Genomic DNA, 24,662 nt, shown 5'->3' on the forward strand with positions numbered 1-24,662 from the left:
CGTCGGTCTGATTTTTTAATTGTCAAGTTTACAGCAAACTTTTTAATTTTACTACAGGCTAAATTTTTTGGAAACCATCCATCAATTTTACCTTCTAATTTCATGATGTACCGCGAGGCGGGATAAAAATAGTAAGTGTTACGAGGCTACAGAGTTTGAGAAACTCTGCTTTTAGGCTTTCCAGCTTGATCCAGACGCTTGGCAAGATTGAAAGGGACTTCAAGTAAGGAGAAATTTGAATGTGTCAATCAAACCTAACTGAGGAAGTAAAATCCATCTCCGTGTAAACAAACGCAAATGATTGGTTGGCGTCCGGAAGTGGGTCAAACATAGGCTTACGTTCCGCTTTAGGCGGGACAGTCCCGTTTTTTAGCGTCCTGTCCCGTCGCCCCGACAAGTCAGCTAAATGTCCCGCTTTTGCGTTCAGCCAACCAGCATAATAAACGAACATGTTGCTGTGTAGCGCAACGCTAGCCTACTACCTGAAGGGGAATGCGTTATTTTGTTTGTTTCGTTGTTTTCCGCTAACATTGTTAGCGAACGTATCACATGTAAAATCAATTCTTATTGGTCCTGTTCGGACGTTCACGTGAATGTAACATTGAGCAACGCCTTTCGAAAGTGTTATGCACAGAAAAGCATGCTTGGGCGAATAAGTAAATTCTCAATGCTTGAAAACGGCAGACTATTTCATTGATCTAAATTCGGATCATTTGTATCGTTAGCGTCTATTTCTTTTTATTTTACGAACTGAACCCGATATTTAGACAGAGAATATGCGCATGAACTCTCGATGACAATATGGTCAATGAAGACAGCCGGGATGACTTCAAATGTAGGCCTATGTAGTAAAATCGGAAACTGTAAAGTTACAGGATCACAGCTAAGGGGTGGTCGTGTATTTGGAGGCATCCCGCTTTGAAGTCAAAAAATATGATAACTCAGGGGACAGCGGTTGAGATAAACACCAATAAAGTTATAGCATATTTTGTGTAGCTGCCTAAAAATCAAATATGGTAGCCCAAGTACCCATTAATTCTCTAATTAGGAGACCATTCAAGTGGCCATTGAGACCATATCCAGGTATCCCTCTTCCTGACCTGCTGTCCATATTGAGGTCAAATAACCATACGAAAGAGGGTGATCAAATGAATATAGGAAATTATAGTATATTATCTATATCAGGGTTTCTCAAACTGGGGTCCGTGACGACTACACAGGGGGTCCGCAGCGGTATTGAGAGTCTGAAATATATGCATTTAACGCATATCCACTGTTACATAGATATTCATAAACGAGATAAAGTCGTAAGTTAACGCAATCGCAAATGGTAATTGTTACGAGACCTTAACAATGGGAGCGAAAAAGTTGTAAATGTAGACGATCGTTGTTTTCAGCGTTTGTGAGGTAGATCTCTGCCACAGAGCTACGTTGTCGGTACTAATTGATTGTGTCCGTTATTGAGTTATCACAAGTCGAGAACTTGTGCAACTTTGCCATGGTCATTTGAGCCCCGTTGATGCAAGAAAGCGGCGTGAAACACAGTTATGTTAATTGTGAGAGACTATCCAAGTATACACATTTAAATTAGTTTGTTGTCGTAGAGTTGGGCCTGCGAGTTTGCTTGTCACGAATTGATACGTCACATTAATGCCGTGTGTGTTGTTGTGTTCTAAATCCAAATGAAACATTACCCTTCTTCTTGGCACATAAATTGGTATAGGCCATAGGTAGGCTCACCATCAGTGTTAACTCTAAGCAAATTATGAGTGCGAAAGTGCTTCGCAGTCCAAAAAAAAAGTGCGAAAGTGCTTTTGCCGATTTTAACAAGTTAGGTGCCCTAGCCTTTCATATAACCCATTTAAAAACCGCATAGATACTCGAAAAAGCGCTCCTCCGGTTAATATTATGAATTAAAGAGAAGCCTTTTCGTTAACCGAGTTCTCTTTAAGCGAATTCATGTTTATTTAAAACAAGCGAATTCATCGGCAACGAAATGACATCTGCTAACACCTGCCGCGGACAAAACTTTCATGCAATGTATCACGGTGTCAGTTGCTTACTCGCGTAAACAGCAAAGACTTTCACATTTGTTACTCCTTCCATCTAACAGACACGAGGCCGGCTGGAAACCATATTACCGGTAGTTACAGGGTGGATCGTTTGTACAAATCCGGTGCAAAATAACCCCCCCCCCCCCCCCAAATATAATTAGCAATCAACTAACTAGGGTTAGGTGCGCTGGAAATTCAACTTTTCGATTCATCCCTAAACCTAATCTGATAATTATTAATTTGTGATTTTGAACCACTTTGAAAGTCGCCACCGGCTGTTTTAAAAGATAGGTTAACCTACGTTCCCTCCGAAATATTATGCAGGATACTCCCCTGTTTTAGGAGATAGGTTGACCTACTTTCCTTTCAAACTTTTTTCTCCGAAATATTACACAAGATCACTTTGAAAATCCTCCCGTTTCGTGAGCTAGCATGACCTAATTTCTCATTTACATTTATATTATACTATTTCAGAGCTTACCCAAAGACAAGTAATTTTTAAATGTCCACATGCCTTGGTTTGCGTGCGAGTTAGTTTAAATCGGGCAGAAAACATCATATATTGGCAAAATGTTTAGTAATGTCATGTACTTTCAGCATTCATAAATAGCACTCTTTGTAATGCTGCTGACCTAGTATCAAATATTCGCATCACAATGCCACTTGCGAGGTTTCCATATATTTCAATTACACTAATAGGAACGATGACATCAAAGAGTTTTCTTTTGCGAAGGTACACTAAATATAACGAGGGTGATTCTTGAGAAAAACATGAATATAAAAAATAAACGAATGATATGATAATGGATCCCAAATAATTTTGAGAGTGTCCCGAAATACCAATCCATTTGATAAATAATTTTTATTCGACCAGATGAACGCTGATATCCTGAAAATTAATGTTGAAAGAGAATTACGCATTCTCGGATATCGGACATCCAGTCGCAATATTCAATCGTTCATATGCACAAATCTCACATTAATAGTAATTGCTACCCAAGTTTGTAAAGTTTAGAAACCAACAAATAGAAAATAACTAACCTAAAACACAATTAAAATTCAGTCGGCAATAAATTCGTCGCCAAGACGATGCCATACAAAACAAAGAAGATTTGGTCGCGAGAGTTACGTGAGATGACTGACGTTGTTTTTTAGGCAGAATGTAAAAAAATTTATAAATAATAAACGGGAGTTACGACGCCCTTTACACATCGTGTGTATTAAACTTCCCTGGTAGGTACCTTGGTAAGTACTATTATTATTGTACCTATACACCTGTTGGAGTATTTCGGACAATTTCGAATTTAAAATAAATGAAAACCAGACATATAATAAAGACGCAAAAGTAAAATGAACATTTATTGAAAAAGTTATTATTTAAGAAAGACAACATGATCGTACAATTCCGCCAAAACCTCGATGTTCGCAAGTGAGATGATAAATAAATACTTCCCTGTATTCGATCAATTAACTTTAGCGTATCGTTGTTCTGCCAACAAACAGCCGGGTGCAAAATATTTCCCCCTGTGATATGCTCACAAATATTCTCGATATTAATATCATACCCTCGCGTATGTACTTTCTATTAGCTCTTTAGTGATCCCTTCCATCCTTGGCCAAGTCATGTTTCGAATATGTGAACATTTTATTCGACCATACATGGCCGGCGGGATGTTAAAATTGTAAACAAGAGAGAGGTAAAATCAATCGCGAATTTCGTTATAACGGCTCGTTTACGAATTGTTGCGCCTGTTATCGTCGAAAATGATTACATTTGTTGTATTTTGAGGCATTTAAGCAGTAATAATAAGGGCATGACATCATCAAAATCGTCAAGTGAGATCTTGAAATTGCAATTCCGTAAATAAAATTGCGAATTATTCGGTAACGAATTCAGCTTTAATGACCGTCGGGGTATTGTTTTGTTGAAAATTATTATTAATTTGAGAGCGCCAAAAACATACAGTCCATACCGATGCGACTGCAATTTATATGGTCGCAATTGGTGTGGCGCGTTTATTATTAGTGTAAAATAAATTTAACGAATATCAATTATAACCAAGCCTGTCAGCGTGTTTATTTTCTGTGGGCAGGAATCGTAAAATACCATCTTGAGACAAATTCACTTCTATTATAAAATCTTAATTTTCAGTTATTATCGTTATACAAATAACGTGTGGCAACTTTTTAATTTATCGTCGATCAAAAAACCACCCCACACTCGTCCAAACGTGTGTTGAGCTTGAACCACAGGAACAGATTCGAGGACCTTAATTAGGGAAAATATGTATTTTATTGGGAATGCAAAATAAATGTAACAAAACGCATTTATGTGATATAACTTTGTATTTTCGGAAACGGGATGCCGTGAAAGGTAAAATTTGATCTAAATTAATTGCAAAAATGTCTTATTTTAAATGTAACAAAACACATTTTGCGATATAACCTTGTATTTTCGAAAACGGGTGTCCTGAAAAGTAAAATATGATCTAAATTAATCGCAAAAATGTTTTATTTTAAATGTAACAAAACACATTTTCGCGATATAACCTTATATTTTCGGAAACGGGTGTCGTGAAAAGCAAAATATGATCTAAATTAATCGCAAAAATGTTTTATTTTAAATGTAACAAAACACATTTTTCGAGATACAACTGTATTTTCGGATACCGGGTATCATGGAGAGTAAAATGTGATCTGAATTCACCGTAAATAATGTTTCATTCCAAATGTATCATAACGCATTTTTTTGCGATATAACTTTGTATTTTCGAAAACCGGGCGTCACGAAAATTATTAATTTAATGTTTTATCTATCCTCTAACTAACGTCTGGAACACATCATTTTCGGGGAGAACTCTAGCCCGCGAAACGTCATTTAATTTAAAATAGAGAATGTTTCACGCATTTCAAAACGGAAAATCACCAGTAAGTGGACAGGGATTCAACCCTCCGGATTCAGTATTCTATATCCCCCGTGTCAGAACTTTCTGAAGAATGGAACAAAGAACCCGTCAAACCGCCGCGGAAGAAGGGGAGTATTTTTTGCACTCATAATTAGGGCGTGACAATATCAAAATCGTCAAGAAACTGGTGAATTTGCAAATTCCATAAATAAAATTGTGAATTGCTCGGTAACATTTTAGCTATAATTATCGCCGGGGTATTGTTTTGTTGAAACACGTTGAAACTTGAGGGAATTAGTTACAATTAGCTCCTGACCTCTATTAGGCACTCGAGCACTCGAAAAAAAAAGCACTCAAGCCCAATCTTTTTAGCATTGGGTCGCATACGTAAAATATCCTGTAAAAGAAGTGCTGTTCATTAACGTCGTCTCGTCTTATGACCACGCAGAAATGCTTTTATAGCCGAATTATTCAATCACTATTTCAAATCAACATTCAGGATTGGCACAATTTCAGATTTGCGAAGTTTATCACCATAGAAATACACGAGAAAGTTAATTATCGTCTTAATAAATGTCTGCATCACGGTATGGACAATAATATTACCAATCGCATAAAATTGGGACGGTAACTTTACAAATCTTGATAGGTAATATTAAAGCCAGCGCAAATGTTAATTTGAGTCCTCAATGTCTTCAACAGCTGTTGCCGATGTGAACAAACGGGTAAACCCGAAATATAAAACTTCGATGTCCGCCGACCCACAAGAATTCATATTTGTAAAAAAGAGAGGGCGGGAATATAGATTACCCAAAGCCTGGATATCGCCGCCAAAACGATCGGTGACAAGAACAATTAGCGATTACAACGGAATTAACCAGTAAAAAGGCTTTGTTGCCGATTTTTAATGTTTCCACCACGTTTATTCGGTACTCCTTAAAAATATTCGATTTAAAAAAATATTGAATTTTGCCCACCCCTCCTCGCATATCAATGAGAAATAGTTGTGTAAATATCGCAAAATTCCGGAAAATGCCACGTCCTTTCAACATTGTGATTACAATAAAATGGCACTTAATGGTATTTTGTGAATTTGTTGATTTTGCAAATCTGTGACATGCTGCTAAAAGTTTCGTCTGATTTGAAAATCGTGCAGTTTGGTCACAATTCATCCAAAGTGACTAAAACACCTTACTAACACTTTTTATAGTCATTTTGAATTCATCGATATCATTGATAGTCACATGACCACTCTTGTTCAAAGAAACGCCCGGGGAGCGTTTTTTGCGGGAGAAGCGGAATCCGTGTGCTTGTATAATAATCATATTATAAACAAGAATTTTGCCGTTAATGCAAAAGCTTTATCTCCTATGTCTGCATCTCATAGGTTAGAATTACGGTAAATATCGTTATGATATGCAGAATTGAGTTACAAAAGTACCAGTATGTTACTTATTTGTCAACTTAATACTCGAAAATATTTGTTAACTTTGAATTTTTATTCCATTCAAAATCGGAAAAAAGTGCTATTTCTCTTCAAAATCGGAAAAAAGTGCTATTTCGCAGTCCCTAAAAAAAGTTGCGAAAGTGCTTCGCAATTTTCGCAAAAAAGTGCGCTAATAGTGAACACTGCTCACCATACGTCCCGCTTTAGGCGGGACAGTCCCGCATTTCAGCGTTTTGTCCCGCCGTCCCGATAAGTCAGCCAAAAGTCCCGCTTTTCCAGAATAATACACAAACATGTTCTCGTTACTGTTGTTTCTGTGTAGCGCAGCGCTAGCCTACTTACTGAAGGTGAATGCGTTCGTTTCCCGCTGATTCCCATTGATGGCAGACGTATCGCATGTAAAACCAATACTAATTAGTCTAAATTCGAATTATTTGTACCGGTATCGTTAACGTAAATTCCTTCCTATTTTTCGAACTGAACCCGATATTTTGACAAAGAATATGAGCATGAAATTTCGATAACAATATGGTCAATAAAGACAGCTTTAAATGTAGGCATGTAGGCATATGTAGTAAAATCGGAAAATGTGAAGTTATAAAATCACAGCTAAGGGGTCGTTGTCGAGGCGTCCCGATTTGAAGTCACAGAAACATGGTAACCCTAGCCATAGGGGGTCCGTAATAAACAATATTCATAAACAGGGGTTCGCGGCCCAAAAAGTTTGGGAAACTTTGATCTATATTATTAACTTCCCTGGCAATATGAAAAACGGCCAACTGCGAGCGGGCATAGCTGAGTATTGTGTCCAATTTACTATTGTTGCCCGGCATCTCATGACAAAAATTTTACAGCAAGCGTTCACGGCTATGGACTCAGCCAGAAACGAGGTTATATTATTAATTAATCAAATAATATTTTACGGGGGGTTGAGACCATATCACCACCCTTGCTGCTCTTAAAGGCTGCATATAAGGCGGCCTAATAGACTTCTGCAGAAGAGTCTATTCGAATGCGATTGGTGCAATATGTCAGACCCTATTTTCCAGCTTATCGGTTAGTTTTAAATTTATAAGTTTGTATAAAACCAGGCCACGTAGACTACCTCATAAGTATCATATCATCAATTTATAAGTATCGCCCATAAATTATCTACGAACAAGATACTGGCAACCATAGACGTAGCCATAGCTTTTATCAAGGCTTGTTTGGACCAAAGGGCACGAGTAAGCGTCGTATTATGTTATTATACAAGAAAAAAATTTAACGTGACGCAGCAGTAAATGTTGATAACTTATTAAATTGCTTTGGAAAAGCAGACAAAAGTAAATTATTTCCGATAGCCATTCTAAAATGATTTTAATACCTAACTCTTATTCCAGTGTCTTGCATACTATGGGAAATCGAAATCTAGTTTTTCCAAACTTTATCGACAACCAAACTTGGTACTGTAAATCTAATCAGACCTATTTTGTCTGCGTACATAACAAACAATGGAGAATACAGAGCGTTAGTTCAAATCGTGAGCCACGCATGCAATCAAACATAGCCATACTGGCACAATTGTAATGAGAAACAGCACGTTTATTTTGTAACTAGTAACACTTATAGGCAATGAAAACTACATAGTGAAAATTTAAATAAAATTCGGTTTAAGGAAGGGTGGATACTCATAAGTGATTTACATAAGACAAAGATACCAATCGACATTTAAATGACCTTCTATTTTTGTATTCGTACGTGGCCCTCACTATGCTATGTGGCCCTCATTGGTATGTTGTACTTAGCATACAATCTGGCACTTACTGGAGGCAAAAATCCACGAGTGATTTTAGTAATAAACAGGAATATGGATGGATATATCGTTTTAATCGCCATTTGTTTGTTTTTTGTGTATGTTGCCCTTACTACGCCAAATGATCATCATAACTACCGTACTGCTGAGCTCGATTTTGATTAGATCGATCACGATAAACTTTGACTAATTTGTACAGTAATTCACAATGCCAGGTTACATTTATATATTTATTTTCCCATAATCAACGATCGCTCTAAACATGTCCTCTTATATGATTTCACTCAGACATATTTGCGCTTATCATAATCCACTTGAAATATATTTTGGACTTTATTCGTTAACTAAAATACCTTCAAAACTACTAGCATTTATGGCCAGCAATCTATCTATTTTTACATTATACACGCTCGCTCTAAACACATATTTGCAAAAGCAATGGTCCTCGTCTTTCTAGTATTCTCAAATAATGCACATGAACCACATTTCGGAAAGACTTTAACCGTCAGGTGAGGAACAAAATATCACCAAAAAACTACCACTAGCAATCAAATCGACTCTATATTTATGTATAGCAACCCGAAAAATTGCGTCCATGCTACCCGTACAGAAATAAATCATTCAAAATTATCTGCTGTCATATATGTCAGACGCATTCATCGACACCCTAATAGCTGTAATGCGACGCGCAACAGATGCACAATAACCGATAACCGTAGGAACATCCTCTTTCCATCAAAACGATAATAACTTTCCAATTACCTACTTTGTCAAAAATAAGCGGTAAAATATGTTGCATTTTAGGGTATTTATCAAAAGTAAAACCCAAAACGAACTTTTTATGGCGATATTAGGCACGAAAATGGGCTCAGTTAGTCCGGAATTTTTATTTTTATCTACCCCATACTCAGCAATAACTTTCCAATTACCTACACCGTGAAAAATAAACAGTAAAATTTGTTGCATTTTCAAGTTATTTAGTAAAAGTAAAACGATATAAGAAGTCGAATCGAACTTTATAGGGCCATATTAGGCATATACATAATTTCGAACCTGGAATTTGATTTTTATATGTTCCATGCTTAATCATTACCATTGTCAGTGACCTATTTCATATTGAATTACTCATAAAAGGAGAAATCTGGCAACGCTGTAAAACAATAAATTACATATAGGGACGGAAGCCTCATCATTGGGAAGTATGATATAAAAATCAATGGTGACAAAGTTTATTGCACATAGAAAATAAAAATATCAAATTTTGCAGGATGTGACACGATACAAAGAGTTGAATATCAAAAAGTGGTTAAAATTCTGAAAATTATTTTAATATATTTTTTTGATGACAGCCATACGGGATGCAAATATGGAAGTGCACATACAGGATATGCCCTATTATATCAACGGAATTTGAACTAATTTACGCACAAAAAACATTCGGTAACCTAAAGAGAATGGTTGTCTATGGCAAGGGTTGTCAAACTTTTGGTTATGGAGCCCATGAAGGGGTTGACCATTATTTACGGAGTCCCGCAATAGATTTATAAAAATTATAGATTGTGTCATATTTGAATTACAACCTTGTTGCCATATTTCGACTGTACCTTCGTCAAATTTTATTAATACAGTTATTGCTTGTTAAAAGTTACAAAATGATAAGTAAACGAATAGCATGCGGAGCCTTTAAGTCTCTTTCAGTACTTTCAGAACCTGTGGTCTATGGCGGAGGGTGGCCAACACGTCGATCGCGATCGACCACCACGTCTCCAGCAGTCAATCGCGTCTGATGCTGAGTGAAATAAATAATCTTGCTTCAGATCTGAATCGTATTACTGTATTTGAATAAATCTTAAATATTACTCTGGGTACAGTTAAATAATCAAATTAACAATGGGACATAAAAAATACAAATTTTGTGTCGATTTTAATAAGAATGCTCCCACAAAGCCGATCTTATTGGCAGCGATAGAATTTTTTGTGCGAGTGTGTGCAAGTATCCGCATATTCAGGACCCATTTGTTTTTGTGTATGACCTTATTACCTGATCAGTCGATCGCAAGCTATTCTGAAGGTGTTGGTCGATCGCGGTCGAAAGCAGGTTGACCATCAATGGCACTCATTCCGCAAAATTATGTCTTGGTGTACCAGGCATGCAGTATGCCAACGCAATATTTAAAAGCATTGAGCTATGCGATTAGTTGACTTTTTTCCAAAATAAGTTTTTCAGCTTTGGCCCAGGTCTAATGCGGGGAGGACGCTAGTGGGGACGCTGTTGTAATAACAGGACGTCAAAATTTTATTCCGTGATGCTAGAGACATTAGGTTAGTGGTTCCTAACCGGGGACTGTGCCCCCCCCTTGCTTCACTGGCCCCCTTAGATAGATTAGATAGATGCCCACCAGTTGACGGGGTGCCACCATGCTAGGCACAACACTGATTTCACGGGGTGTTTTCATTTTGTTGAGCATGAATTGTTTGAGGATAATGGAATTGGCAATCTGCCAATCAAAATACCACTGGAATGATGAACAAGGGACCATGCGTGCTAAAAGCTTTCGAAAGGGGACCGCGAACCCTAAAAAGTTGTCCGATTCGCTTCTTTATTTCGGATCCCGGCTGTTTTGGGTTTCATTTTATTCGGAATTGATGAGATAATATCCTATTATGTATTAAAAAAAACGAGAGAGCAATGTTCAAAATACGGACACGACAGCCAAAACTTCGTTACCTCATAATTCTGTTCTGGGACGCCAGGCATGCCACCGTGCCGGTTCCACTATAGAGAATACAATATTGGTGTGGGGTACCGCGCTACTCACTCGAGACTATCAGACTTTGCTCCATATTGCACATGGCAGGTTATGACGATCTTTCCATCGCATGAGCTGACTACACTTTGTTTACGCAAGATGTCCATATTTTCGGATCGTGATCTTACTGTCCTACCCTTCTAGTATATTAATTATTAATGAGATTTACTAAAAATATCATTGACTGTTGACAAAATCTCTGACTAAAATCACTGCAAGACTCAGGCCATCTGACGCAGGACATTTAGAGTGAGTACGTACACGACGGGCAGATGCTTCATGCTTTTAATCAGGGATTCTCAAACTTCTGGTGTTATGGAGCCCGTGATAAGGTTGACCATTACTTACGAAGCTTCACAATAAATTTATGAAGATAAAAACAAAAGAGCACATTGTTACTCGCCGATAAATCTTCCTCAGTAAATTAAAATCACTTCATTTAATGACTCAATGTTTTTGCTGCTTTGTTAAAATTAAAAATATTCAAATTGCAGTTGTCAAATTTTTCTCATTGTTATTACTTGGGCAGTCACAAAATCAGCCAAGTCAGTATTTTATTAAGTAAACGAACAGTTTGCGGCATCACTATGTTTCTCTCACGGAGCCCTGCGGCTCCGTGTGGAGCACTTTGAGAATCACAACATTAAGAGAAAATCTGATGCTCCCGACGTATGCGAACCAAGATGGCGGACATCGGAACGTAACATGGGTAACAGGTTAGGGTTAGGCCATAATTTTTTTCCAATTTTCCTTATTTTAGTCCTATTATCAGTTCGAAGACTAGCCAAGAGCCTCCCGTAGTATTTATAGCTAAAATTATGGCCTAACCTAGTACACAAATTACATTCCGATGTCCGCCATCTCGGTTCGCATACTTCGGGAGCCCCGAAAATCTCGCCAGCTTGCTATTTGCTTCAAAAACTATAGGGTGTGCATAACGTCTTAACATTTTTTTAAATTGCAAAGGAAATTTATCGATACCATATATTGATTTGGCCGTAACGGATGTATTAAATGAAGCCAAAATACTCAATTACCGACAATTACTGATTAAAATCAACAAACCTGATTAAATTTGATCGGGAACTGACTTCATAACAAATTTGAAATTGAAAAGGGACTTTATGGACACCTTGTATATCGGATCGAAGATGAAAAAAAAGTATTCGAGTACTTAACAGTCTTTTGAGTATTTGAATAAACAACAATTACAGGCAGGGCTTTCGTGCCGTTCTTATTTTGTTTTCGGGACTTGTTCCTACAAAAAGCAGTTGTCCTAGTATTCAAGTAAGCGCCGATGGCAAAGTTTAAAAATTCGACCTCTTGATCGTTGGTTAGCAATTTTTAACGACTGTTGAATTCGGTTACTTGTTTATTATTATTTAAGTAACAACAAACAACAAAAGTTTCAAGTATTTCCAATTGAAAGAGCTCAATGGAAATCATGGTAATATCTTTTTCGACACAAACTCAAGTTATAACAAAATATCGATTAAAATTTGAAAGCCCCCCCCCCCCCCCCCCCCCTGACAAAAAAGTCCGAGCAACTTTATTCTCCATTTATCATTAGTATAATGTGAAGGTTGAGCCTAGTGAAATACCACCAGCTTTATAATATCTGGCTTCATAACAGTTAAAAACAGTCTCGAATCTTGTCTCGACACTCTCTTGATATGTGAACGTGCGGTCACTGCACTATATATACGCTCTACTCAGAATGAGCTGGCAAGGGCGATAAAAAACTTTTGACCCAATCTCACAAGTGAAGAACTTTCAATTTGATGGAATACCGAATAACTGAACATGGGATTGAAACTATAAACCTAAGGATAGTGGTGCATTTTCGCTTCTGGAAGTTTAGGGTTATCTATAAAACGGGAAAAAAAATTTCTAACTATCTCCGAAAAAATTATTTAATGTTATCTGCGCTTGAACTTCTGTTTGCGTATGAATATACTGAGGAATTTTGCAAAATTTCCAACCATTCACCTAGTTTTTTGCTGAAGCGCACATTCTGCTGGCAGGACATGAGTTCAAACGGTTAATTCAGAACATTACGTGGTTGTGCCAAGAAAAATCTGGACATGGCTTGAGGGATTGATAGGGGTGACTCGCAGTGGTTCCAGGCCAGCATGATGAGGCGACCCCATACATCAAATCAGACGCTTGCTTTCTGGGGATAAAAGTCAAACACAATGACATCCAGTGGGCACTTTTATTATCGGACTGAAACCTCTCAGATTTTGATATGTAGCGTGTTCGAAAGACAATCCTCAAACAATTGGTGAACTCAAGGCTGCAATTGCAGAAATAAAATGGAGAAATAACCATTTGAGAGTGATTGAAAATGTTGCAGAAAAAATAATGCAATTCTTTCTTCAATGTTGAGGAGAGCATTGGCAACATATTCTAGAAACGATATGATTTTTGTTTTTGAACGTCATAAATTTTCCGACACTATTGGGTACAAACATACGCAAACCGAAGTTCAAGTGAAGACAAATTTAAATAATTCAATTCATTTTCATTGAAGTAATTCAGAAATTGATGGTTCCGTTTTTTGAGGACCCCGCTGTATAATACTGTTTTTAATATGAATCAGTTAATCCTATCTGGCGTACGTCAGTTCAATCAGATGCCCAGCTCTCACGTGTTGCTCTTAACAAAACCAAAATTATAACATAAAGGTGTTGTAGACTACTTACACTACCGCTTCAAAGCACCATAGAACCCGACAGTAAAATGAAGCTGTTTTAATACAGTACTACGAAACGTGAAGTGCATGGTAAAGAACGCGTATGCCGTATGAGCTAGACTAGAATTATTATGAAACAATACGGATTTAAAAAAGTCATAATACCTATTCTATTTTAAGCGAGAAATTCCCAACACCGAAATCACAAGCAAACTAGTTTGGGACCTCCTGAAGTATGCGCACCAAGATGGCGCACAACCTGAACTCAGGTTGGGTACCAGGTTAGGGTTCAAGTTATGCGACATTTTGGTGTGCATACTTCGGGAGTACCCTAGTACGAACCAAAACATAGGAGTGAATGGCATAAAATATCATACTTTTTGTGAATTCCCGTATTGACAGCCAGCGACCCCCAATGGCCCAAATCGCCATCAGCGTTCCTCCAAGTTATCGCAAATAATTGTTAGTTTCTCTAATCCAATAGTTTCCGACGTTTTATGGTTTGTGGCCCCCTTGCGGAGGCTTTCAGCACTCACCCCCCCCCCACCCCCGTTTGTAATCACAGCAGTATTTATAGCGGCCTCTTTATTGGTAGGATCCAAATCTTATTAGGTTCAAGCAATCATGCATAACAAGATGAAAACATCCTGTGATGAAGCCTTGTTAATCAATAAAACTGAAAAGACGGGAGGTTCCCATGTTAAAGAAAAAGTAAAATCAGTTTGCGCCTAGCATTGTTCTCCCTCCCTGCAACTGCTCTTTAGCCCCCTTGCTTTAATTAGTCACGCACATGCTTACGACGCAACTTGATGGGTTCCATTACATTTGAACCCCCGACAATTGCACCTGCATACTATTGCATCTGTGGAATATTTTTTTAATGGATATTTGAACCTATACCTATTTTTTTCATATACCGTAAATGCTCGTTTCAACGCCCGGTCTTGATTAAGGGCCCGTTTGAATAGCCGCCCGTGTGAACAGGACATAAAAATAAATAACGGCCGGTGCTTGAATACCCGCCCGGTGTAAAAGTTTTTTTTTGCGGATTTGTACCTGCGGTGCGTAGAAAAAGTCAAAATTTTCATTATTCTCGTTTAAATCATACTTGAGAACTGGAAATAACAATATACGGTATTAATTATTGTAACGATCGATCTTATCTACCAGTATGTTTAAAAAAATAAGCGCCCGGGCTATTTGACGAGCAAATACGGTAGATTGAACTCGCCGATATACCGGTTCAAATGTACGTGGGTTCAAATGTACGATCACCAACTTGGTGGTGTGCGCTCAAAACGCCAGGATTAAATAAATAACTAGATCCACTGGAAATACAAAGGTCGTTTCATGAGGAAATTTTAATTCACCGTATGAAGGGCATTACAAATCACAATAAGTCGCAAAAGTTAAATAACCAGTGTGTCCATAAATTTCTTTCGGCGATGAACACGTCCTCGTCGAGAACAAATTTTTAGTAAAACTGGGGGGAGTGGGGGTAGAGGGTTCTTTTTCTTCTTTTGATAACGAGTCGTCGTTTCCTGCTCTTTTTGACATTTGACCAGCTGATTTGTCACGTGATACTTCGTTTTTATCATTCCAATCTTGTTTCCGTTTCAAAGTTTGCTTTCGGCGGGAATTTGTGTTTTCGTTTGAATTTTCAGATATCATTATGACGTCACCAACGGGCAAACAATTTCCCGCCTCATACGCAAACGGAAGGATAGGATTGCCTTTTGCTTTGCCACATAACGCCTCACGTACCTCTGGGTCAGAAAGTCCCAAATTTACGATCGGGAGAGTCGTTTTGCGAATGTTGTGAGGTTTTGTAACAAGCTCTATTGTTTCTATGTCTTCAAAACAGCCAGATTCGTGCAAGGCAAGACATGTCCTTTGTACTTGTTCCACGCAAGGAGAAAATGAACACAATCGTCCACCTAAAATGACACAGAATTTGATATTAAGTTTGATGCAGATTTGACGTCATTTTGTGTCCTGCATTGTTGATGCAAGAGAATGAAATAGAAAACTAGGGTAGGTTTTTTTTATATTTATGAAATGATACAGGGTGACCGCCACAAAAAACAATAAATTTTTTTAAGATCTCCACAGAAATAGGATAGGATTTACATTTTTATCCCGGGGGAGAAGAAAGCCGATAAGACGGCTTATCCATATGGCGAACCACGGCCTCTCGTCCGGTTACCATTCCAATTCGAGTATGGGATTAGTTATATTGTTTGTTTTCGGAAGCATGGACTTGGTGGTGGAGGAAGCCGTAACCGAACAGCGGTTACGTGAACCACCCAACGACGGCGAGAAGTCCCCCTCTCGCACATAACCATCCCTGCATGGGATTCGAACCTGCGAACCCACGCAGAGTAATTAGAGGTGCGGTGGCGAGCGTATTCCTAACACTTAGCCCGTTGAGCCACACCGCCGCCACCGCCGAAGAAATTTTATTCAAAACTCAAACTTCTGTTTTGTAGGATTGCACTCAAAATTGTCACTAATATACGACACCTTGCACAAAACCTATGATATCTCTAGAGCAGTGGTTTTTAAACTTTTGAAGCAACGTCCCATCAGAATTTGTCTCGTTCCCCACGTCAAAAATAACTAGAAAACAATAAGCTACCAATAACGAGAAAGTATAGCGAAGTACGTGTTTATCCGAAAAAAACGTTGAAAATACGTGAATGGATTCGAAATCTCCGAAAAAAGGGCGGACAGTATCAAATCTAACCTTCACGCTCCTGGAAAAATTGTCTACACCAGGGGTCGGCAACCTACGGCCCGCGGGCCGTGTGTCCAATCACTAATAAATTATTAACTTACTATTTATACGACATAATTCATCCAAAATCAATAAGCTTCTGGTCCGAGATATGATAAATGCACATGCAAAATTTGGAGCAGATCAACCTCGCTTCCGTGATATATCGCCAGTGTCTAACAGACAGACAAATAGGCCACCTATATTGCCGATCGAGATCGATCCCGCCCGCGACGCTTCACTGAATTATAGTAACAACAAAACAACGAGACACGTGTAGACTAAATTATATTATAACCTGACAAGTATATAATTCACAATTACTCGTTGAATGAGCCTATAATTTAATTATATTTAGACAAATGACAACAAAACGCAGAAAAGTTGATGCTAAGTGCAAAGGGTTCAATGGCGCCGAAAATATTCAAATTGGATTTTATGAGTGCCATGAGGAAATAAATCTATATTTTATTCGAGAGATGCATCACTGCTTGATTTTTATTATATAAAGTATCATCCGTTCGGTTTCTAACATTCTAAAAATATGTGCGGCCCGCCAATGACTTGCAACCAGTGTTCCCTCTAAAGTGTGCGCGCGCACACAGCTTTCAGGGGCTGCACACACGCATGGATTTACTGCGCACAGACGTATTTCGATGTAATGTAACAATGTTCTCGATTAGCAGGTTGAGAAAGTTTGTTGTTGGCCAACCCATTACCCGGTTAGAACGCCAAAATTTCTTCATCGGTTTTTGCACAAATATTAGTCATTTCCAAAAAAGTGCGCACACACCAAAATTTCTGCGCACACATACTACAAAAAATTAGAGGGAACATTGCTTGAAACCCTTAATTTTGGCCCGCGAGCGGCAAAAGGTTGCCGACCCCTGGTCTTGACCCTCCTTGCGGAGCGCCCAAACGTTTGAGAACCACTGCTTTAGAATCTGTTCAAATCACCTATTGTGGCATTACCTGATCTTTTCAAAGCTTTAATTGCATGAGGAATCACATCGTATGGTTTAGGAATGTCAAGGAACACGGCGTCTGCTTCATTTTCTATCGGGAATCCCTCTTCAATGACATCTCTGTGATAAACCTGATAAAAAAGGGTTTCAGAATAGGATAGCATTTACATATTTATCCCGGGGGAGAAGAAACCCGATAAGACGGTTTAATGATATGACAAACCATGGCCTCTCGTCCGGAGACCATTCCATGTCAGGTATGGGATTAGTCAGTTATTTGTTTTCGGAAGCATGGACTTGACTTTAGTTGAGGTCATAAGTGCTATTTTTCCCTGAACCAGTGAAAAAGGTGGGTAAATCTTTGTTCAAAATGAAAGGTGAGAATAAACGAGCAAAACAAAAACTTGTCTTTTACTGTTACTATGTCTTCAAATCCATGCATTTTAAATTCCTCCCTGGCCGTTTGTGCTCTCTTTTCATGAAATTCCACCGTGTGGAGATAACCATTGGGCATGATTGTCCTCAAGATGGAGTGAGAGAGGGAACCACTCCCAGTACCTGTGAGCAAATAGTGTTGCTTTATTCTACATTCTGAAATATTGCTACAACATACACTTCACCATTTATACATTGAATACCACATCAGGAAAATGAGTATAATGTATTAGCCAGACTAATTAGTATTGGTTTTACATGTGATATGTCTGCCATCAATGGAAATCAGCGGGAAACGAACGCATTCACCTTTAGTAAGTAAGCTAGCGCTGCACTACACAGAAACAACAGTAACGAGAAAATGTTTGTGTATTATGCTGGAAAAGCGAGACTTTTGGCTGACTTATCGGGACAAAACGCTGAAAAGCGGGACTGTCCCGCCTAAAGCAGGACGTATGGTAAGCCTATATATGAAGTATCTTTAAACTCAGTTTAGCAATATAGAACTTATAAGAAGGTGTCTTCAAACATTCATTCCAAATTAGGTTTCGCACAAGCCCCTTATATTTAGGAGCCATTGATTTTGGAAAGTCCAGTCTCTAACATCCTTATTTAAATTTATTAGGTGGAGTTCAAATCAGAGATATTCACCCTAAAACATTATTACATTATCGTTCTTTGTGTTGTGATCTCTGATTATCGTCAAGCGACAACGGACTGCATTTGCCTTACTGCATTAGTTACGAGTATTAGACGGTAGTCCGATTAAGTTTGGCTATACTTAGTGACCTGATGTAATTATGTTGCATGTTCTTGTGTTTAGGTTAAGATGCGTTTTTAGTTTCTTAAAGCCATAATTTTGGTTATAATAAATAAACTGTCATAACAAGGCCAAAAATTTTGCCCAGTCTGGCAGGTAACAGTAAGGTAAAAGTCACATTTTATGAACAATTTTCACAGTGTTACAAAAGCAAAAGTGGAAAGCAAAAAGCTTTGACCAACATTAATCGCAATATCAACAAATTCCTTGAGCTATTTTTCAGCTAAAACATCAAAATTTTGTTTTAGTTTGGTTGTGGCAGCATCAGGCGGGCCAGATTGAATTACCCAACGACCGGATTTGGCCTACGGGCTGTGATTTGTCAATGTCAGGTCTATAGGGTGACACAAGTTCTTGGTTATAAGCATAATCATTTTATTTAATTAAAAAATTGAGCCATCCATTGATTAACGAGACATTTGACACTGTTTGTCATTGGGCTTGATCCTCTGCATGCAAGAAAATGTTTCCAATAGAGCTTTTTCATATTAGCTCGGCGATGTGGCACATCGTGCTAAGCGTTAAGGAATACGCTCGTCACCGCATCTCTGATTACCCTTCGTGGGATTGCAGGTTCGAATTCCATGCGGGGATGATCATGTGCGAGAGGATTGCTGGACTCCTCGCCGCTGTAGGGTGGTTCACGTAACCGCTGGTCGGTTACGGCTTCCTCCACCATCAAGTCCATGCTTCCGAAAACAAATAACTGGCTAACTAATCCCATACCTGACCTGGAAACCAGACGAGAGGCTGGGGTTCGCCATATCATTAAGTCGTCTTATCGGCTTTTCTCTCCCCCGGGATAAATATGTAAACCATATCCCCTGTAATAGTCATGGCTCCACAACATTCTGACATCATCAGACGTGCCCATAGCAATGAATAGGTTGGAAACCACTGCTCTAAATCGTTACGGCTATCGTGCCTATAAAAGAACAAATGTATAAAAATTATGTGGGCTCACCTGATTCACAAACTACTGATCCAGGCTTCAAATCCAACTGCATAGTAACCATAGCAATATCAGTGGCATACAATATCTGAGTGCGATGTGGCAAACTAACCGTCCACAGCTCAGGTGTAGGATGGAGAATGTAGACCCAACCCTAGAAAAAAGATCAATGTTATAGTGTTTCTTCACACTGATTTCGGGATTCCTGAAGTACGTGAACCAAGATGGCAGACGCCGGTACGCAGTATGTGTATCAGGTTAGAGTTAGGCCATAATTTTATTCCAATTTTAGTCCTGCTATGAGTTCGGGGACTAGCCAAGTGACTCCTATAGTATTTGTACCTAAAATTCTGGCCTAACCTTAACCTGATACACATACTACGTTTCGGTGTCCGCCAGCTTGGTTCACATGCTTCAGGAGTACTCTGATGTCTACCCCCTCAAGCCAAAATATCTCTTCAGCCATCTAGTGAAATAATTAGGGTATGTTTAAAAAATGGAGAATGTATACCCAACCCTGGAAAAGATTAGGATTGTATTTTTTTAACACTTACACATCAGAATATTCTAGAAGAAAATTGCCACTACTTGGAAATTTACTGAAATGTAGCTAGTAGGCCAGCCCTGGTAGGCTTTTTTCACACTGGTGTCTACCCTCCTTAAACAAAAAACTCTAGTCAGCCAACTAGTGGAATAAATATGGTATATTTGAAAAATGGAGAATGTATACTCCGGAAAAACATTGCACCAGGAGATTCTAAAAAAAAATTGCCAGGTGTGATAGTATGAATAAGTTTTATATGTAACATAGGATAGATGAAAGCCAATGAGATGGCTTGATTATTTGGCAGTGCTCAATATCTAGTCAACGACCGATGTTATTCAGATGCATGTATTCAATCAGCCCTAAAAAGGAAGCACCCTAGCACAACAAGAAGTTCAGCTTTGAAATATTTTACACACAACTATACCATACAGCAGGGCTACTCAACTGGCAGGCCGCGGTCCAAATCCGGACCTTTCGACCATTTAATTTGGACCGCCTCTGCTTATATATTTTGGCAATATAAGCAACGTTTATAAAGTTTTAGATGACTTTGATACGATTTAAATACGCAGCTACCGATGTGCAACATTTGTGAGCCATTCATTGCTCTTGTATTTAATTTAATATTGCATTTGAAGTCTCGTTTATTCAATGAAATAAATTTTCTGTAATGTCCGGACCCCAGTAATTTTGAAGTTTTTTAAACGGACCTTTGGTGAAAATAGTTGAGTAGCCCTGCCATACAGGATTCAAACCAACAAACTTTTGCACAAGAGCAATGGCAAAGATATTCCTAGAACTTGACACCATTGACATTGCTGAAACATAAAAACCCACCGAACCTTATATTTCTACAATGACGTGGATTAAAAAAAATATTCAATCTACCTTAGAACATTGATATTTTGCACCAAATTCATGTCCAACCAGCCAGTCATGTTTTATTGCTCCGTACTTCGTTTGAGTCGTTTTGCCTCTGTTTACAGTCACAGGAAACATAGAATCAAAGCCAGTATAGACAATAGCTGTGTCTCCTTCTTCCACATGACTTTTATATTTATTGAAACTCATTTTTTATTTAGAAACTGTAAATTAGGATCAGTGTTAGAACCTTAATACACATACTTTATTTACCTTCAGACAGATTATTTTTTTTTATTTCATTCAACCATGGTTCAGTACTACATATCAGTGGGGGTTACACAAGGCGGAAACTACACATACTTGCGCTTTTTCACTTCGCATACATACAGGGTGGCCCAAAAGTAGGTGAACAGTTATTGAACTATTTTATATGCTTTGAAGCTACCTGCAAATCACTTTATGTTACTTGTAAAGTACCACAAAAATTGCTCATTTTTTTAAAAATAAATCTAGTGTGAATTTTACATTAGTTTTCTAGCTGCTTGGAAGGTAATAAAAAATAAATAAAATAACTGTATACCTACTTTTGGGCCACCCTGTATAATGGAAGGATGCCAGCACAAGAATGAAAATGACTACACATCAGGAATCAAATCATTAAAGCAATTTTTCTAGTCCCTTTTATATTGGTCATTACTGTACAAGCACTCATGGAGATTTTGAATTCTACCACTGAGTGGGATATATAAACAAAAGCCACAACTTTAGATGGCCCAGACTTAGCATGTGGTGAACCAACTGCTTAAAAGGGCACAATGGTTAGTGCTTGAAGCCTTTCACCCAACTATATTGACATCACAGACTTAAGATCTTGGGTTCTAATCCCGAGCTTACTACCTTAAGAACAGTGTTGTACATTGAATTAGAATTTTCAGACCAGCCCATCTAGAGTTCAAGTACATAACAAGGGGTTCTCAACCTTTACTCTAGCATTGCCCACCTGGGAGGTTTCTTACCACCTTGTATTTGTAAATATACGATCTTTTCTTGGCAGCATCTCCACAATGAGAGTGTAATAACAATCCCAACTATTTAGAAATTTACCCCCTGACCTAAATCATTAAGTGCTGTATGTATGTTCGAATGAAATATTCTTGCTCTTTGATCTGCAAGCTTCAATATCATGTAAAGGTAAGAAGCTTACGAAGAGAGCTTGAAGATAGCAGAATCACTGCAGAGCACAAAATCTTGAGATTTTTTTACATAATGTCCCTGTTGAGTTATTCCACGAGTAAATAAGTGGACCAATGTTTGATAGTCTTTCTCTGTTTCAGATTTGTTTTAAACTGAATAGCAATCAGTACAATTTGAAATTTGTTTTTCTGCAACCAAAATGAAACAGTCCAGATGACAGAATGAATAGTGAAAGACACAGGTTAAAATTTATGTGTTTAGTATTCGAACACAAAAGAATGCAGTCGTGTACTAGTTGTTGTCTAGACCAAAAAATTATAACAAATTTTATTTGAATGCATTCATTTATTAATACAGAAAAACCAAGAGTAATAAAATTGTGAGACGTGATTAAAGAATAACACAAAAACATAAGATTAGCATTAATGTAAATATTGGGGGGACTTTGCGACCAAGAAAAAAGTGGGATGAAGTATCATTAGCAGCTCGACTCCACGTGAATTTTTTTTCAAAATATTTTGAATTAAGCAAAATCAGAGTTCCTAAGAGTTTAATTGTGAATTAAGAAGAACCATCTCTCCGAATTCTACCAGAAGTCCCCCAATTAGCTAGTAATCAACAATACTAAATTGGCAAGCTATCTAGAACAAGCATTAGATCAGAAATCATGAAAGAAGCATATACAATCATCAAACTAATGAAAACACAGATTCAAATAGATCAACAAATCACACTACACTTCAAAGCGACTCCATTTTTATGATAAACATCCTATGAGCGATGAGAAGAATTTTAAGATAGTTCAACTGATATAATTTGAGCATAGTCTTCAATTCTTTAACACAAAGCATCAATTAAAATTTTATAAACAGGGAGAGATCAAACAAAACTCAAAATTTAGATTCATTTTAAATTTGGAAGTCAAGAACTCATAGTTCTGCAAAATGTTTTCACTTTATTAAAGAAAAAACATTTAGCAAAATGACAAGGTTTCCAAATGGAGAGTGTTTTGTCAACGAATAGCTTAGAAGCTGCTTGAAATGCAGGTTATTTCCAGTAAATATGTCACTGAAACCATATAATTTAGGCATATAGTTCAAGTTTGATAATCAAACCATTATTCATACTCTTCAGCAAAAACTTACATTGTCCAAAGCTCAAAAACTCGGCATTACACCAACAGAAGTAAATAAGTTTAAGAAAAAGGGAAAATTATTGATAGAAGAAGATCTAGCCTCGCATCACAATTTCACCAGCGCAAAATTTAACCCCCTGACACCTTTAGAATTATATAATCATCAAGGGACACTAAGGGTTAACAAAGCAAATAAACAAGTTATAGGTCAAGCACAATAACATGGACAAAAAATCACTTTTTTAAACAAAACATTCTAGAGCGTCTAAATAACAAATGATTAATTAACTTTCAGCTGAGTATGAGGTAATGAAAACAACCCAAAGACAAACATATTGTACTATTTAATATCAAAAGATTCTTGAGCAGTTCAATCCAGCTAAAACCAGTTTTATCCGGTTTAAACTAACCAAATGCGGCACAATTTATTTTGATTAAATTAATTGAATTAAGACTAATCAATTTATGGGATGGGACAGAATTTTTGAATTTATCTTTACGTTTATGAGAAGGTACCTTAGATAAGACAGACAATACTCATTGTGAACCACAGCTCTTCACTGGGTTCAGTTCGAATATGGGAATAGCAATATCACCAGTTTAGCATTCAACAAATCAGTTACAACTAAAATCACCAGGCATCAATAACAATTTTGTGATAGCAAAGAAAATAAAAACCAATCTTAAATTTATGTCAATCTCATAGATTTCCGGATTTTCCCTCTAAAATATGATAAGTAAGTAGTGATCAATTATGATATAACAAGTCCAGATTTAATTATGAATGCATTTGACTAGTATCAACCGGACGTAACTGCTTTTGATATAGAGAGTTTCAACTGGATGTAACCGGTTTAAGCAGAGATTCAACGGGAAGTAACCACTTTTAGGAGAGAGTTCCATCTGGATGTAACCGGTTTTAGTGGATAAATCTGCTTAAGACTTGATAACAAAGCATTAATTTAGATTGATTGAAACAACTTTTAATTTGATTATTGAAAACACCATGTTTCCAGCGTTCCAACATCATGTTTTTTCAAAAACTACTTTGATGTGATTGCCTGATTGGTATAACAGTTTTAATTTAAATGAAATCCTTTAGCTTTCGTTGCAACGATCAATTTCTCTCTCATAATTTCCTCGGTAGAATAATCTGGCAACTTCAAATAATGAACGCATGTATTCACAGATGGATAACTGGTATCTGTGGCCTCAACCTGAATTAAAAAAAAAGGGTTAGAAATTATATTGATGTATGCTCTGAAAA

General features: G+C 37.6%; 2 protein-coding genes across 2 annotated transcripts in view; both read right to left on the minus strand.

Annotated features, from left to right (window-relative positions):
* Positions 1 to 15,051: 15,051 nt before the first annotated feature.
* LOC120331838 (tRNA (adenine(58)-N(1))-methyltransferase catalytic subunit TRMT61A-like) lies at positions 15,052 to 21,308 on the minus strand. Its single transcript, XM_039399003.2, has 5 exons — positions 21,091 to 21,308; positions 19,668 to 19,809; positions 17,864 to 18,006; positions 17,456 to 17,579; positions 15,052 to 15,644 (listed from the first exon to the last, which is right to left on the minus strand). The coding sequence occupies exons 1-5, from the start codon at positions 21,271 to 21,273 to the stop codon at positions 15,091 to 15,093; spliced, it is 1,146 nt and encodes a 381-aa protein (XP_039254937.2). The 5' UTR covers positions 21,274 to 21,308; the 3' UTR covers positions 15,052 to 15,090.
* Positions 21,309 to 22,585: 1,277 nt separating this feature from the next.
* Positions 22,586 to 24,662, minus strand: part of LOC120331828 (E3 ubiquitin-protein ligase HECTD1-like) — a 55,884-nt gene continuing 53,807 nt past the window's right edge. The window contains exon 51 of the mRNA XM_078113978.1: positions 22,586 to 24,612. Within this exon, the coding sequence (XP_077970104.1) occupies positions 24,475 to 24,612 (138 nt within the window). The 3' untranslated portion in view covers positions 22,586 to 24,474. The remainder of the gene's footprint in view (positions 24,613 to 24,662) is intronic.

The sequence above is a fragment of the Styela clava genome, chromosome 6, assembly GCF_964204865.1.
Source record: "Styela clava chromosome 6, kaStyClav1.hap1.2, whole genome shotgun sequence".
Lineage (NCBI taxonomy): Eukaryota > Metazoa > Chordata > Ascidiacea > Stolidobranchia > Styelidae > Styela > Styela clava.